This window comes from Engraulis encrasicolus, chromosome 19, assembly GCF_034702125.1.
Source record: "Engraulis encrasicolus isolate BLACKSEA-1 chromosome 19, IST_EnEncr_1.0, whole genome shotgun sequence".
Classification (NCBI taxonomy): domain Eukaryota; kingdom Metazoa; phylum Chordata; class Actinopteri; order Clupeiformes; family Engraulidae; genus Engraulis; species Engraulis encrasicolus.
The window spans coordinates 21,277,747-21,295,246 of NC_085875.1; the positions used below are offsets into that span (position 1 = coordinate 21,277,747).

General features: G+C 44.1%; 2 protein-coding genes across 3 annotated transcripts in view; both read left to right on the forward strand.

Annotated features, from left to right (window-relative positions):
* The window catches only part of LOC134435044 (hypoxia-inducible factor 1-alpha-like), a 39,660-nt gene extending 27,822 nt beyond the window's left edge, over positions 1-11,838 (forward strand). The window contains exons 7-16 of the mRNA XM_063183789.1: positions 1,524-1,630; positions 2,084-2,231; positions 2,918-3,185; positions 3,624-3,732; positions 4,263-4,417; positions 6,068-6,175; positions 6,740-7,023; positions 8,599-8,740; positions 9,000-9,099; positions 9,883-11,838. Of these exons, the coding sequence (XP_063039859.1) occupies positions 1,524-1,630; positions 2,084-2,231; positions 2,918-3,185; positions 3,624-3,732; positions 4,263-4,417; positions 6,068-6,175; positions 6,740-7,023; positions 8,599-8,740; positions 9,000-9,099; positions 9,883-10,046 (1,585 nt within the window). The 3' untranslated portion in view covers positions 10,047-11,838. The remainder of the gene's footprint in view (positions 1-1,523; positions 1,631-2,083; positions 2,232-2,917; positions 3,186-3,623; positions 3,733-4,262; positions 4,418-6,067; positions 6,176-6,739; positions 7,024-8,598; positions 8,741-8,999; positions 9,100-9,882) is intronic.
* A 247-nt stretch (positions 11,839-12,085) lies between these two features.
* crybg1a (crystallin beta-gamma domain containing 1a) overlaps positions 12,086-17,500 on the forward strand; it is an 80,817-nt gene continuing 75,402 nt past the window's right edge. The window contains exons 1-2 of one of the 2 annotated variants that reach the window (XM_063183792.1): positions 12,086-12,499; positions 13,051-13,221. In XM_063183792.1, the coding sequence (XP_063039862.1) occupies positions 12,207-12,499; positions 13,051-13,221 (464 nt within the window). In that variant the 5' untranslated portion in view covers positions 12,086-12,206. The remainder of the gene's footprint in view (positions 12,500-13,050; positions 13,222-17,500) is intronic. The other variant, XM_063183790.1, reaches the window with a different exon arrangement.

Genomic DNA, 17,500 nt, shown 5'->3' on the forward strand with positions numbered 1-17,500 from the left:
GGTGGGGAGCATTGAGCATTGGCACATACACATGAACACACATGCTATCATGTACACACGCTATCACGCTAGTCATGCTCAAGCACACACCAGGGACAAAGGATAGACACACACACCCATACATACATGACACACACACTCTCTAGACACACACACCCAAACATGCATGTACACACACACTCTCTAGACACACACACCCATACATACATGACACACACACTCTCTAGACACACACACCCAAACATGCATGTACACACACACTCTCTTGAACACCCAAACATACATGTACACACGTCATACATGTTCACACACACACACACACACACACACACACACACACACACGCATGTACACACACACACGCACAAGCATGTACACAGACACACATACACACAGATACACACACACACACACACACACATACACACAGACACACACACACACGCACACACGCACACACACACACACACCCTTCAGGGACGCTAGTGACCCGTTATTCATCCTGGTTTTATGGCGTTGTAAAATGCGCCGCCTATATAATTCGTCCCCGTGTTCGTGCTTCTGCTCATGCTTCATACATGCCTGTGTGTGGATGCTCATACATGGTGAGGAAGGTTGGAGTCACCCCACTCCCTGCAGATACTATAGGACCCCAGACACACACACACACAGACACACACACACACGTACACACAAACACACATACACACGTACACACAAACACACATACACACAGACACAAACACACACACACATACACATACTACACACAGTACATACAGTACACAGACACAAACACAGACACACACACATGCACGCACGCACGCACACACACACACACACACACACAAGGAGCAATGTGACTTGAAACCTTCAGTTTTATCCTGAGTCTGACAATAACAGATGGCTGTAGAACACAGTGGCTCATCATCGTACTGTGTGTCATAAGATTTGCATCGGGAAGCCGCCATAGTGGATTGTAGGATTATTTTCGTACTTTTGACAACGCACCTTCATTTTTGTAACCTCAAACTGCTTTAGGCAGCCGTGGCCAAGTGGTTAGGGAGGTGGTCTTAAGATCAGAGGGTTGCTGGTTCGAATCCCACCCTTACACCTCCATCCATGGCTGAAGAGCCCTTGAGCAAGGCACTTAACCCCACAATTGTTCCATGGACTGTAACCCAATACCCAGTACGTAGCCCCATAATGCACGCCGTACTTCCAGTGGCACGCTGTAATAGTCATCGAAAAGTTAACTACCATAGTACTACAATACTATGACATAACACAGGCCCTTAGTAATGCACTGCGACTTGGTCATTGCCATTCTGGTAACAGCAAACTCATAACGCTGTGTCTTTAAAATAAATGTAAGTCGCTTTGGATAAAAGTGTCAGCTAAGTTTGCACTGTACGGTACTTGGTAGTCCATCTGAATCCTGTATTAACTGTGTGTGTGTGTGTGTGTGTGTGTGTGTGTGTGTGTGTGTGTGTGTGTGTGTGTGTGTGTGTGTGTGTGTACAGGGTTACTGAGTTGTTGGGGTATGAACCAGATGACTTCCTGAACCGCTCGGTGTACGAGTACTACCACGCCCTGGACTCAGACCACCTCACCAAGACACACCACAGCTGTAAGTACACACGCACGCACGCACACACACACGCACGCACGCAAACACACACGCACACACATGCACACACTCACGTACACACACACACACACATGCACACACTCACGTACACATACACACACTCACACACACACACACACACGCGCACACACACATGCACACACACATGCACAGACACTCTCTCTCTCTCTCTCTCTCTCTCTCTCTCTCTCTCACACACACACACACACACACACACACACACACACACACACACACACACACACACACACACACACACAGGGACTCACACATGCAAGTAAATATCCACAGGCTACTTCTGACCTCTCATTTCCATTTTCTGTGTGTGTGTGTGTGTGTGTGTGTGTGTGTGTGTGTGTGTGTGTGTGTGTGTGTGTGTGTGTGTGTGTGTGTGTGTGTGTGTGTGTGTGTGTGTGTGTGTGTGTGTTGTAGTGTTTGCTAAAGGCCAGGTGTGTACAGGGCAGTACCGTATGCTGGCCAAGAGGGGGGGATTCGTCTGGGTGGAGACCCAGGCTACCGTCATCTACAACAACAAGAACTCACAACCACAGTGTGTGGTCTGTGTCAACTATGTGCTCAGGTACAGTAATGGCCTGGATATAGTGCGTGTGTGTGTGTGTGTGTGTGTGTGTGTGCGTGTGTGTGTGTGTGTGTGTGTGTGTGTGCGTGTGTGTGTGTGTGTGTGTGTGCGTGCGTGCCTGCGTGCGTGCGTGTGTGGGCGTGTCTGTCTGTGTCTGTGCGTGTCTGTGTGTGTGTGTGTTTGTGTGATATGTGAAAGAGATATGTGTTCCCTTACTCCCTTTGGGTATTTTACACAGATGGCGTTCAGAAAATTCTAGATAGTATGAAAATGCGCAGCTTTCGGCAATCTAATTACTGATTACTAGTAAATTGGATCTAGATGAGGATTTTACGATGGTAATTACGTTGGTGAATGAGCCCTTCTCACAACTTACAGAAGTGGCTTAAACACGGTTCACTTCTTTCATCCAGGCAAAGAAATGTAGAGATTTTATCTTTCATCCATTTCAAGCTAATGTCCACAGTCCACAGTAGAAGCTGGTTCGCTTGCTGGTCCTCTTGCTGTGTGTGTGTGTGTGTGTGTGTCTGTGTGTGTGTGTGTGTGTGTGTGTGTGTGTGTGTGTGTGTGTGTGTGTGCATGTGTGCATGTATGTATGTATGTATGTATGTATGTATGTATGTATGTACTGTATGTATGTATGTTTCATGTATGTCATCTCCATACGTCTCTCCTCTTGTCCCCAGTGGTGTGGAGCAGCAGGAGCTGGTGATGTCCCTGGAGCAGACTTGTGTGCCGCGCGTGAAGCAGGAGAGTCCAGAGGAGACCAGCTGCCTTGCCCTACACTGCCCCCTTCAGGCGGCCATCAAGAAGGAGCGGCAGCAGTTCCAACAGTCACAGCAGCAACCTCCTCTTCTCCTCCTGGAGGACAAGAAGCAGCTGAGACTGGAGGTGGAGGAGAGAGAGGAGACTAAGAAAGAGGAGGAGGAGGAGATGGTGGTGACCATGATGAAGGTAACGAGGCATTTATGAAACAAATCTAAACCTGTGAAACTGGTTGTGCTCCTCTCTTCTCTTTTGTCATTGTACTGTTTGTTGCTAATTGACAATGTCAGGGCTGATAGTATTCAGGCTCCATGCCTGATTTCAGGCTTGACAGAGTTTGCAAAAATAAAAACATTGATAATAATTAGTCATTAGGTTATTCTTATCTCAGAAAGTGTTGCAGGGCAGGGTTTTCTTCTACTATCAGGCTTGAATAATGGTCATACACAGGCTATTAAATGTTTGAATAATGTGTCAAAATAGGCCTACGTTACGTCACTATGCAGTATCTTGTCATCGTCGTTAGAGCAGGGGAAAAAGTTCAGGCTCAGGATTTTTTTTCACTATCACCCCTGCAATGTTCTCCGCTAAATGTAATGTAATGTAATGTAATGTAATGCATTACAGGTGGAGACTCCATCGGTGCAGGTGTTGAGGGAGGAGCCAGAGATGTTGTCGCTGCTGTCTAATTCACCTATCACAGGAGACGCTGTCCTCTCGCTGGACCTCCACACAGGTGAGTCAGTGGGAGAGGGCTTCAGACTTTAGCTCGCTAACACACTTGCTCTCCTCTCAGGCTCTCTTTTTTTGCGTATATTTGTGTATAAATAAAATACCTTTTACTGTACTTTTACTGGTACTGTACTGCTACTACGTTGTTAATCATTTCTCTCTTTTGACTCATTGTTTCGGCACACACAGAACAAGATTCACTCACATACTCACAATAAAGTCACACTATTGATAGCTTCAGTCAGAGCAGAGAAGCAGAGAACCGTTGCCTCTTAATGCACGCCGTACTTCCTGTGGCACACTGTAATAGACATTGAATGTTAACTACTAAAGTACTCCACTACTATGACCTATAGTAATACATTACGACTTCGTCATTGCCATTCTGGTAACAGCTAATTTATAATGCCGTGTCTTAAGGGGTTAAATCTCTAACAATCTCTCTCTCTCTCTCTCTCTTTCTCTCTCTCTCTCTCTCTCTCTCTCTCTCTCTCTCTCTCTCTCTCTCCCTCTTTTGCATTCCCTTCCTCTCAGACTCAGACATCACGGTCCTGAAGGACGTGCAGCTCTTCAATGACGTCATGCTGCCCTCCTCCGCCAGTCTGCTGGCCTCGTCTGACATCACGCAGACCGCCTTCCCATCATCCTCCACCTCAGACTCCTCCTCCAGCGCAGAGAGCTCCACTGGGGTAGGTCCTGATCTAGCCATTAGTCAGGGATCGATTGGTGATGTCTGAAGGGACACCATGACTAGGGGTGCAAGTCAATTTCTGCCCTCCCATCCTTGTGACTCGAGGGTCAATGTCATCCCTAATCAAGGTTTTCATGGGGGCGCTGTGGCGCAGCGTGCTAAGCCCACCACATTTGGGCTTGCATGCCCACGGGGACCCCGGTTCGAGTCCGATTGGGGTCATTTCCCGACCCTGCCCCATCTCTCTGCCAATGGTTTCCTGTCTTCTCTCATACTATCCTGTAATAATAAAGGTTAAAAAGCCCCCAAAAATATTGTAGTTTTGAAAAATCTTGCAAAAACACAATTCAAAAATCATTCTGTCGTGTGGGATGTAAAATGGGATAAAACCCCCCAAAAGTCACTCTCTTTGCTGGTTGACAGAAAAGGACGAGAGGACAAAGATTGCCTGTAACCCCGGGGTGATCCCAGATCAGTGTGGACAGGAGAGGGTACTGAGGACGTTGTAGCCTACATTAGACACACTGCAACTCTCCCATAGACATTTCTGAACGAACACACAATGATCTAACTGATCAGGAAACAGTCTAAGCATAGAGAACAAACACATAAGTGTGTGTGCACAGTGCACACCCACATGTTAAATCATTTTGTAGTTTCTCAAGAAAACATAAAATCTAGAAGGATCAAAGCATTGCCCTGATGGCAATTGAATAGACTTTTGAGTGCGAGAGTGGAATGCAGGACAGTCAGTCTTTTCAGCTTCGACAGCTGTGTTTGAGGCTGCAACAGTAATCAAGGTCAAGGTCAAGGTAAACTTTATTATCCCTCAGGGGGAAACTCAAGTGGTCAACATTTCACATGTCCTCAGGACATACTACAACACATAGACAGTGGACGCTGGACATACCACATTAAAATAAATAAGGGATAAGAACATTTGATGTAAAATGAAATAACAACCGCTATATACCACCACCGCTCCAACACACTACATCCCCTTGGTGTTCTTTACCCTGTAAAGAAAGAGTATGTAGGGTTACATTACATTCATTACATTACATTGCATTTGGCAGATGCTTTATAACCAAAGCGTCTTTCAAAAGAGGACATATTCAAGCCAACATCACAAGCAAATACAAAGTGCACAGGAGATATACAGAACAACAAGTGCAGTTGCAAAGAGGGGTTATTTTTTTTTTTCTTTAAAGAGTAAATAACGAGTACACACACACACAAACACACACACACACACAAACTAAACTAAACTAAACATCATGTCAGGAGTCTGCCCTGGGGCAAGGCCAGTTCAAGCATTAGTTTAGTAGATTCTCTCGAAAGAGGAAGGTCTTTAGTTGTTTCTTGAAGGCTACAAGAGATGTGCTTAGTCTTGCTGTAGGTTGTGGTCAAAGTAGGCATTGCAACTATGCTGTTCATTGCAACTATGCTGTCCATTGCCAAATTTACTCTTTTTTTTAATTTTTACTGGTCCAGTTTTGCAGCTAAAGATGCACTGTGTCATAGTGGTGCAGTACTATGGTCGTTACCTTTTTTCCCGTGACTATAACAGCGTTCCACTGGTGGAATGGCGTGTGTTCCGGCGCTATGGAAAGTATAAAATGGGATGTTGTTTTCTCCTCCTCCACAGCCGTGTAGCCCTCTGGAGCTGTCGAACCTGAGCAGCGACTTCAAGACCGACCTGGTAGAGCGCCTCTTCTCCATGGAGATGGACCCAGACGGACCCTTCCCCACACAGGTGGGTGCTGTTAATGTATATCTTCATGTCCTCTAAGAAGCTGGTTCAGGAGTAAACCAGGTTAAGTTAAGAGGTAAATCATCTAATAGAAGTGCACAAAAATGAGGACTCAAGACTCTTCTACTAGATGATTTACCTCTTAACTTAACCTGGTTTACCCCTGAACCAGCTTCTTAGTATACGCCCCTGGAACTAAACAGAGAGAGTGGATGAGGAGTAGGGGGAAAATGTGGAAGAGAAGTAACCAGAAAGTTTAGTGTCTTCAATCTGAATATTCTTTGATAAATCAGAAACCCCAGACACAGCTGAATACATTGTACTTTCATTGGACTGCAGGGAGCCCACTCACTCCTTGCTGAAGAAGCTTATTTTAAGGAATTGATTAAGACATGCTTGTTATACTGACCTGAGTTTAAAGATGGGCAGGGTCACTCATGTATCCTCCCCTTCACTACAGTTTAAGTCTATGTTTAGCTTGTTTTGGTCCCTTTGTTTCCTTCAGGATTAATAAACTCTCTCTACTTTTCTCTACTTTGTCTTCCCAAATGCTTGCTACTGTATCAGTCAACAGATGGGCTGGACCTGGAGATGCTGGCCCCGTACATCCCCATGGACGATGATTTCCAGCTGCGCACCCTCTCCCCCACCGACTCACTCACGCTCAGCCCCCTCAAACTCCAGTCCCAGGCTCCCACGCCCTCTCCCTGCCATCAGGCCTCCTCCTCTTCCTCCTCCTCCTCTAACTCCAGCCGCAGTGTGACGCCGCTGGCCGCGCTGGTTAACCAGATGGAGGCCCACAAGCCCCTGTCCCCACCAGCACCAGCACCAGCACCACAGCTCCTCCACAGGTTAGTATCGGACTGTATGTGTTGGAATCTGACGTTATCTGACGTTTTCATGCGATGTCATCCATGAAACGGCTTGTTTTCCCCTCCGTATGCTCCACCCGCTGTATGTAGTTGCCAACATTGCGGGACTGACATTACGGTGACAAATCTGGCTGGGGCAGACCATTCTGGTTTCCTGCCGCAAACTGTATATGGGCCCATTTCTATCAGTAGATCTTAACCCTGTGAAACCTGAACCATGAAAGCAATGAGAGAAAATTCTATTTTTTTGGAATTTGCTTCAATATTGGTCCCTTATAAGAAATGTAAAAAAAAAATTCTAAATTTTGTTAAGGTCACTGAGATATTTAATGCATCATATATGATGCATCAGGCTTTAAATGAATGAAAATTCCAATTTCATGACCATTGAAAAATGACTTTTAATGCATTTACAACTTTTTTTTTATTTAAAAAAGTTGTCAGACAATTTAATTTGAGGATTATCTTTAAATATTTAGTGAGATCCTGCCATTTTTTAAGCCTATCCTTGTTTTAGCAGGACCATATTTTACATTTCCCACAGCCTGGTTGGGTAATTTTTTAAAATCTATGTAAAAACATAGCTGATCGAATGCTTAACAACCTATTTATGAATGTAATATAGATCATTATTCATTTTTGATGTGTAATTTGAATATATGGGTCCATTACTACAATTGGACCATTTCTCCATTCACTTCAATGCATTTTTTACGAGATCATAATTTCAACATTTTGCATTACATTTTCAAAATTGCAAGTAAAACCTGTTTCTTAAGGCAATATCTTTGTCTTGAAGTAAAACAACTTTTGTGTTTTGTTAAACGATCGTCGTGGTATGCTTTGTAAGTTTCCCTATGGAGCAAATGCATTGATGGCTGACTTCCTGCCACCGCCGGATGGTGCTTATATGTTTCATCAGTTTTAGCACGATCTCTCTGCAACACGGTGTAAAAATATAAACTCTTCCTTGATTAATTGCACAAAGCAAGTGTTCGAATTAAAGGATGTAGAGTTATATTTCTGAAATTTGTACACAAACCTTTTGCAATTTGACGATATCTCAGCGTCGGTCAGGGAAACCGCTTCTACTCCATTTTTGCATTTTTCGCCGAGCTGTGATCAACTTGTTGTTGACCGCTGCTCTCTTGTGGCGGTTTCCGTGTACTGCAGGACGTTTGGAAATGACACGCAGGATATTTTTGAGATAGATTTTTTTGTGTGTCAGCGTGGAGAGGGCTTTGAATTTGATGCATCATATATGATGCGTCCGGCGCGATAGGGTTAATTACCACGCCCTTCTGTCAGGCCAATAAGTGAAATGACCTGCGTTTGGAGCACAGAAGGAATATCTGGTAGGACTTGGGTTTACCATGATGGTCAAAACGAGTTGATTGTAAGCAACAGCCAGTCCTCTTTTTGGAGCTTGAAGATGCTGCAAAATGTAGAAAAAAATGCATCATAATTACATTCAACTAACTACATACAACACATATTTACATACAATTTATTTTAATTTATTTGTAATTCAAATGTCTTCCTCTTTTACTTTAGACCGCCCCCTCTGGCCATGGAGGGTACTGCAGAGCAAACCAGCCTCAGGAGCACCAGCGACATGCCAAATGCCACTGGCAGCAGCGTCCCATTAAAGAGAAAAATGGAGACTGTCACAACACTCTCGCAGGCCGTCGGACTGGTAAGGACTTGTTACAACTCGTGGCATATGTAAACATTTATGAGAATCAGGCTGGCTGTGTACATTCTGGAAGTCATATCGTCAAGAGAAACAGGCACTATACGAGAGCGCGCAGGCCTCACATATTTATCTGTGTGTTTTTCTGTGTGTGTGTGTGTGTGTGTGTGTGTGTGTGTGTGTGTGTGTGTGTGTGTGTGTGTGTGTGTGTGTGTGTGTGTGTGTGTGTGCGTGTGCGTGTGCGTGTGCGTGTGTGTCACAGGTGGTGTTAGATGTGGACCAGCCAGGCAGAAAGATCCAGAGGCTTCAGCTGGCTGGAGCGGAGGGTCTCTCCAACACCACCATACTACTGCTGCCTTCCGGTGAGCCCATAGACACCCTCTTATAACCCCAGCACTCTGTCAAACCTGCAGAGTTCATTTCATTGATTGTATCATTTTAGGAAATGGATTGCCTCAAATCATTTGCGCTTGTTAACTTCACTGAGTCAAGTCAATTCAATTCAAATTTAATGTACCCTTGTTTTTAGGTATAGTTATAGGTATAGTCCATTACTGTAGCAGAGCTACTATATATAACATCCCCTCCGTAAAAAAGCAAAAAAACATTGCAACAAAAGTAATAAAATGGTGGTAATCTGGGCTAAAGTCGTAGGGCATGAGATTAGACGAATGAGATTATGCGCTTACAGGGGTTTTGATTTAACAGAGATCAAATAAATACCGTACAGTATGCTTACTTTGCAAATCCTGTGAAAGGCGTACACATTGCAATGCTGTAGCCAGCCACCAGGGGTCTCTCTTGTGTCACAATAAAAAATCCTCTTTTCTTTTCATTCTATCTTATCTTGCTTTGCCCCTTTCACTTTTTAGGTAAACACCATGTAGTTTACTTTAGGAAAAAGTTAGCTAACTTGATATCAACTTCTGGTAACACTTTAGTGTGTCTTTGTGTATGAAACTGCAATATGTTGTACTTACATTTTGTAGTTACCCTGTACATACCTAACCCTAACTCCATGGTACAGGGCTACATAATTAGTAGGCTAAAAATTGCTGAATTTGTTTTCTATGCTGTATCTAATGAATGTAATAAGGACAGGAAAATGAAGTTTAATAAAACGTCTTTATCTCTCCTATTTTTAGACTTGGCCAGCAAGTTGCTGGCTCGTTCTACTAGTGGCGCGACCACTCTTGGGTCCCTTCCTCAGTTGACCCGTGACGACTGTGAGGTCAACGCCCCGGTAACCGCCCGGCAACACCTACTCCAAGGGGAGGAGCTTCTGCGGGCCCTGGACCAACTCATCTAAAGAGAAAAAAACAAACAAACAAACAAGCAAACGGATAGGCCACGCCTTCTCAAGGATGACGACATCGCGTTGATGGAAACATTGACGAAACGTCAAGGGAGCGTTGAAGGGACATCAATGTCGAGATTAAAGTCCCCCCTTGTTTCTGTTCTCCGAGGATACTCTTTTGTCACAGTGCACTTTCATTATATAAACGTCGCCCCTCAACTCTCCAAGCAACTGCCACATTACTACCCTCCGGTAGGAAAGAGGGATTAGAGTAGAGGAGAGGAGAGGCGAGGAGGAGAGGAGAGGAGAGGAGAGGAGAGGCGAGGAGGAGAGGAGAGGAGAGCTAGAGGAGACACATTGATTGGTTCAGAGTGACTGCTGCCCCCAGCCACCCACTGCCCCCCTTCCTCCAATTTTGTTTTCATTTTGTTTGTATTGTGTCTATTGGTGATTCTGGTCCAGGTCCATTGACAGGACGTGTAGCATGTATTGTACAACATACGGATACTTACGTGCTATTTCCTGTATCCGTGGTTGCTGATATAACTATGACCTCAGCGTCAGCTCTGTTTTGTCACTTGCTGTCGGTCACCCTTTAAGCAATGTGTGCTGCATCGCAAACGAAAGAAAAAAACTTTTCTGCTGAGACGCAACAATTTATTACCTACGTACATTCTTGACATGGACGTACGTACACTACGTCTGTGTGTCAGTGTGTGTGTATTGTGTGTTCGCTGGTGTCATTCGCACACATTTCGAGTGTAGTGTGTGTGTGTGTGTGTGTGTGTGTGTGTGTGTGTGTGTGTGTGTGTGTGTGTGTGTGTGTGTGTGTGTGTGTGTGTGCAAGAGAGGGGAAAAACAAAGAGAAGGACAGTGTCTATGTGTATGTGTGTGTATGAGACAGAGTTGGGTGTGTGTATGCACGTGCATATACACTGTATGTGTTTCTGTGTCGATGGAGTCTGTACGCACACAGTCTTCGATTTAAATGGTCTGTCACACGCACACGTTGACCTCCGAATGCTTTACTCTAACAGCCACGACCATAGGCGCACAACTGTACATACAAAAATATATTATAAATATATTGTTTTTTCTCCAAAAAGGGAAGATTTGAAAACCAGCAGCTCATGTAAGACATTCATCATGTTTGTTTTTTGTTAAGTCCACTGAACTAAGAGTGTCACCACCGTGTGTTTCCTCTGAATTTTTGCTGACTCGCTAATCATAGTTGCCTAATCGTAGAGCTGTGTTACAGTGTCCTAAGTGTGCTATAAAATGGGCTTAAAAACATACATAGGCTGCTTCTGTCTGTCGTTACTTCACCGCTGTCTTTGCACTTCAGTAGATGTTACAGGAATATTATGCCAATCTAGATGACATAACTTCTGTAAAAGGTGTATTCAAATAGAGTAATGAAGCACCCTGTGGTTAGAACCATATGTCTGCATTTATTTTTTTTCTTTTATTTTTTAGTTTGCACAGGCTGGGCTGTGAGCTTTTTAAATGTGTAAATGTGAAATGATTAAATGTAGCCAACATGTGCTGTACAATCATGTATTCCTCCAAACATGGTGCATGTTTGCGTCATGCAGATGTTTATGTTTTACGCATCAACTGGCCATGGAACATGGGACGCCTGGCGGGAAAGCGGTTGTTGTTTTACCGTTTTTTTGGCCCATAAGTCTTTGTAGTCTTTGTGTAGAAACCATAAATGACTCATTTACATTGTTGGACGCAGCGAGTGTTTTATGCTCTGTTCTGTTCCTGTCCAAGTGTTGTCAAAAATAAATAAATAGCTGTCTCTAACACGTTAATAACTGGTCTGTTTCATTATTAATGTCCATATTTGTCCAAATGTCTATTATCTAGAATCGGTATATTCTCATTAAAGTCCTATACTTATTTGATTGGCATGCCCAGTGACCATAGGCTATACAGGTGTATGGTGATTCTTTTAGTCCGCCTACTGCAACAGATGAAACACCGTCATAACTCGAACTGAATAACACGGAGTGGAAGAGCAGGCAACTCCCACAGGCAACCGCCCACTTGTCACTTTGTAAATTGAACTCATCAGTGCGCACGGAATGTGACGTTGGGGAATTGCTGTATGGACTTAATATTTAAACACATTCGTATTAATGGTTTAGACTTTGCACGAGGGCAAAAATGAGTAAGCCAAAAACCAACAAGTTCAAGAAATTGTTTCTGAAATCAAAATCCACGGAAAAGGAAAACCATGTTGGCGAGAATCACGTTGAGGTGGACCGCGGAGAGGTCTCCAGCCCCGGCGCGAAGTCACTGACCCTACCGGCGAGTACGTTGTCCCCTGGGAGTCCAACGAGAGACACTTTCTCCCTTCCTACCAGTCCGGTGAAAAAACAAGGGGGGTCTTTGCGACGCCTCATGAGATCAAAATCTGCTCGTCTCAGCTCCGGTTCCCTGGTCAGCGATGCGGATTCGTAAGTCCCATTGCTTCTCTATTTTTCTGCTGAGTTTAAGTTCTGGGTTCATAGCCTATAGGCTATTCATATCGATGTACTGGAATGATGTAGCTCATGATGTAGCCGGGATCACGAAAAACACCGTAGGCGCAATATTAACACGTTTTGTTTTTTTTATTTGTTTCAGTGTTGCTGGCTTTCCATTCAGTTATCATTTCGCCGCTTGTGCTGTGATGCTGAAAAGCATCTTGTCAAACATTTCCGTTTACCTGTTTGAATACCATATGTAGGCCTACATATCCGTCCGGAATATGTGTTACCATGTTTATTTGCGTAAATAAATGTGCGGGTCAGCCCGCGCATGTTCATCTCTCATCTGAAGACTCATCATCCTGGTCGTCGTATGTAGGTAGTGCAAAGAAAAAGTTTGGCAACCAACTCAGCTTATTGCAGTTTTGAGCTTGAAAGCTCAGAACTGTCCAGTTGCCTACCACTAAAATATTTTAGCCATGTGTAAATCAATCATATACCCCCTTTACTGAAACATTGGCATACATTTATTTGTGCAGAGAAACCTCTAGCATCGACCTCATGTCGGCCACTCCAGGGAGCCCCACAAGTGATGTCTTCCCTCACGTCCCGAAGAGGAAATTTGGGTCCTTACGGATTGGGAAGTCGAGATCCAAGAGACTCAGCAGCGGCTCTGTGATCAGCGATGTGGACTCTCTCCATAGCCACTCGTAAGTAGCAGCATGCGTAATGCGTAATTTGCTTTCTCCATATCCTTGGTCCCGTACTAGGCCTACTGTACTTTGAAAATACCCGGTCTATCCTTTGGAAACGTTGCAACGGATGAAAACCCCTGCTTTACTATACCCTTCAAATGCTATAAACGGTTTATTGTTGTTTTCAGATTTCCAATTACAATCCAATTGTAATTTAGTTTTGGTTATGCATTCGTTGTTGATACTGCCAGGTTCATGGGATCTTGACAGGATATCAAAGCAAATATAGTCAGAGAAAGGCTGATTTACTGTTTTGATTGACATGTGTTTTTTAAGATTTTTTTAGTCCTTTACAACTTCATTTATGAAAGGGCAGTTGAGAGAGACAGGAAACAGTCGGAGAGAGAGATGGGGAAGGATCAGCACTTGGGCAGGAATCGAACCCAGGTCGCCGACGTAGCAGCCCAGTGCCCTATGGCTGAGATTTGCTATTTTTGAAAGCTATCTATCAGTTTACCAGTTTGCACAGGAGTATGCATGCATAGTGCACAGGAAACACACCTCTAATAGATGTGTGTTTCTATAAACCAATCAATCAATATATCAATGTATCAATAATGTATATGGCACAGGACTGCTATGTGGGCGACCCAAGTTCGATTCCTGACCACAAATTCCTGGCCCGGGTCATTTCCCGATCCTTCCCCATTTCTCTCCCAGCCATTTCCTCTCTGTTCTCCACTGTCCTATCAAACAATAAAGGCACAAAATCCCCCAAAATGCACTTATATAATGCAATATCAAAACTATACAAAGTGCTTTCAGATACACTCATACAGTCCCACATTCACACATTAGCTCTGGAGGCAATTTTCCAGGGTTCACGTGAGAAAGTGCTCACACTTATACAGACACACACACACACACACACACACATGCACGCGCGCACACACACACACACACACACACACACACACACACACACACACACACACACACACACACACACACACACACACACACACACACACACACACACACACACACACACACACAGAAACTATGCATCCCACACCACATAATGACACGAATATGAAAGTAGCTATGAACTATGTCATGTGGATTGAAATAAAACATGGTTAACTTACTGCAATAATCAGGAAAAGCCTATGAGCCACACAATCAGCTGCAGCCTTTGCAATGAGTATGTTACTTTTAAGAGGTTAAGAGGTCAACTATAATTACGATTGACTGTGTGACTGCCATAAATGTCAAGTTCAGCAGAAAGGAGCGTGAATCAACAACAGTGACAATTTCTTGGCTTTCACTCACACTTCAGACCACTTCAGACACTTCAGAGCTCTTTTGCTTGCTACGTACTAGCTAACCAGTACTATATATGCATGGTATTGAATGTTTTCCTACAGGTCATATAAATAGTGATAACCAAAACACTGAGTTTATGCTTCAAACAAGGTCCTATGCCGATCCCTCCCCTCTCTTTCCCCCACTCATTTCCTATATAACTCTCTCTATATGTCCTGTCCTGAAAAAAAGGTATAATAACCCTAGAAAAACCACATCTTAAAATATATTTACCATATGAAAACTTTGTGCCCGTGCAACATAAATTCCATTCCATTGATAACATATCTGAGGTAGCTGAACCAAACATACAGTACCTGTTGATATCTCTCTCCAGCTCACACTATTCTTCGGCGAGAAAAACCCTCTGTGTAAACTACTGACCTAGTTTTAGTTGGTTTAGTTGGCTTAAGGAGCGGTTCAAGATTTATTCCATACCATCGAGAGTACAGTATTTATGTGTAACAGGAGGTTATGTAATGGGGCCGCAGCTATGGTGACTAGGACTAATTGACCTACTGAGACAGAAAAGGCGCAAAGCTCTTGTTTGTTATGTGCAGTCTGGCTGATAAAGGTGTTTTCTATGGGAACCCTGTGGCAAGTTGTTTCACTGTGGACTACTACTTAACGTTACTGTGCTAACATGCATGATACCAACACTGTACATGAATAAGTCAGGCCTGAATGGAATGGCATGTCAAGCAAGTGTGTGTGTGTGTGTGTGTGTGTGTGTGTGTGTGTGTGTGTGTGTGTGTGTGTGTGTGTGTGTGTGTGTGTGTGTGTGTGTGTGTGTGTGTCTGTGAGAGAGAGAGAGGGGATGGGGATGGGGGAGGAGAGAGAGAGAGAGAGTGTGTGTGTGTGTGTGTGTGTGTGTGTGTGTGTGTGTGTGTGTGTGTGTGTGTGTGTGTGTGTGTGTGTGTGTGTGTGTGTGTGTGTGTGTGTGTGTGTGTGTGTGCGCATCAGATATCAGTTAAAAACTCTTACTCAAAGCAGCCTGCACTAGCCTGCTAGCCATGTTGTCAATCACACACGTCTCCTCCAAAATTCCCATCAGCACTGAGATTAAGTATGCACTCAAACAAGCCCACTCGTCAACACACAAGCGCATGCGCGCACACACACACACACACACACACACACACACACACACACACACACACACACACACACACACACACACACACACACACACACACACACACAAACTGTGTTCTCTCGCGCTCTCTCTCAGTGATGTGAGCGGCCTGGGGTGAATTTCTCAAAACCAAAGTTGCTTACTACATTAGCTACTTTGTTGTTTTCAATGCATTTTCCCATTGGCAACTACCGAAGTTGCTAACAGGCTAACAACTTCTCTTTTGAGATACTCACTCCTGATCTGCAGCTCAGTAGGCCTGTGGGCTGCATTGGTGACAGGCACGTGCACTCCAATACGGCAGGTGAGGCATGGCCTCACCAGCCCCAGATGATTATGATGAGATGCAGTAAATATGAATAATAGTTACAATAACAGCTATTGTTTTCGAGCATCTGCACCATAACTACCATTTAAGCAGTGTTTAAACTGTTTCACTCGTTTTCAATCATTTTTGTGGCCAAAATCGTAATATTTGCCCATTTCATGTCAAATTCCTCCGAATACGCTGAATTTGGGGCAACTCTGAACTTGCCTCACCCCCGGATTGCGCAATCCACTCGTTTAAACAGCTTGAGCGCATGCGCCATTTTGCTCGTTCTGTGAATGCAACCTGGTAATATTGTATTAAACGTTTTTATACATTTAATAGAAGTATGTATGGTGTGCCCTCATTTCCTGATAATTTTTTTTTACTATTTTCTACGTGTGATTATGATTTCTTTACTCTGAACGCCCACTGAAATATACAGTGGTGAGGCCAGCAGTAGCCTGGCCGCAGACTCCTTCTGGCATTGAGTCTTGCTGGCCAGTTATGTCATAGCGAATCTGAAGTTTCACAATACAGTCAGTCGGTGTTTGTTGGCTAGCTTGTTCACTTTGACTGCTACAAGTGGATTTCATAACGAAACTAAGACCATTCTCAAAGTTGGATTTCCAAGGGAAAGTTATTGTGATAAAGAATGGAGGACCGACAGAGCTGAAGGGTTTGCTGCAGGTGACCGGTCAACTACCCGATTCATTTCAAAGTGAGCGGTACAACAGAAACTATTTTTTTTGTTTCCCCTGTGGTCTTGTTTGCAAACCGGCGAGAATGTGTGGAAGAACATTCGCATGGGATTTCACGACTTAAACAATTTACTAAGGACTAAGGAGCCTCACGAAACAAATCCTCGCGGCTACTCATATTCATATTCAATGCCCAAATTGCTTTGGACGTTTGGGGCGGTCTCGAATAGATGTGGCTTTGGATGAACAGCGCCGGCTAAAGTAACGTTAGGCGCATCGCCAAAAGTGAAGGAAAAGAGCGGCGCCTGGGACCTGATGTACAGTTTAAAGGGTAAGATCAGTGTTTCCTATGTGTGTGAAGCCTGTGTTTGTGAGACCCGTGGGAGATAAAGAATCCGCCGTGATTCTCTCTGGTGTGGTGGTAGCTTTTGTGATCTGAACAGGATTCTCATGTGCCCTGTAACTGTTAAAGTTGAGTAATACAGGGCGTTGAGGTAAATCAAATATACCCGTGTAGCCTAACTACAAGACTCTGATCTAATTCCAAAGTGTAGGCATAACATAAATGACAGTCCCAAAATATTTGGTGACCATATCGAAGCTTGTGTAGTAATCTCTGTTTAAATGTTGACATTCGCTTCCTGCCACACCTTTGTCCCACATCATTTGCCGTAGCCTCGTACACGTAGATGTAGGCCTACATTTGCACGAGAATCCGGTGCTTATCACAAACGCTATCACACCAGTTTGTTCGCCGTGGTGCTCAGCGGTCTATATGACACCATG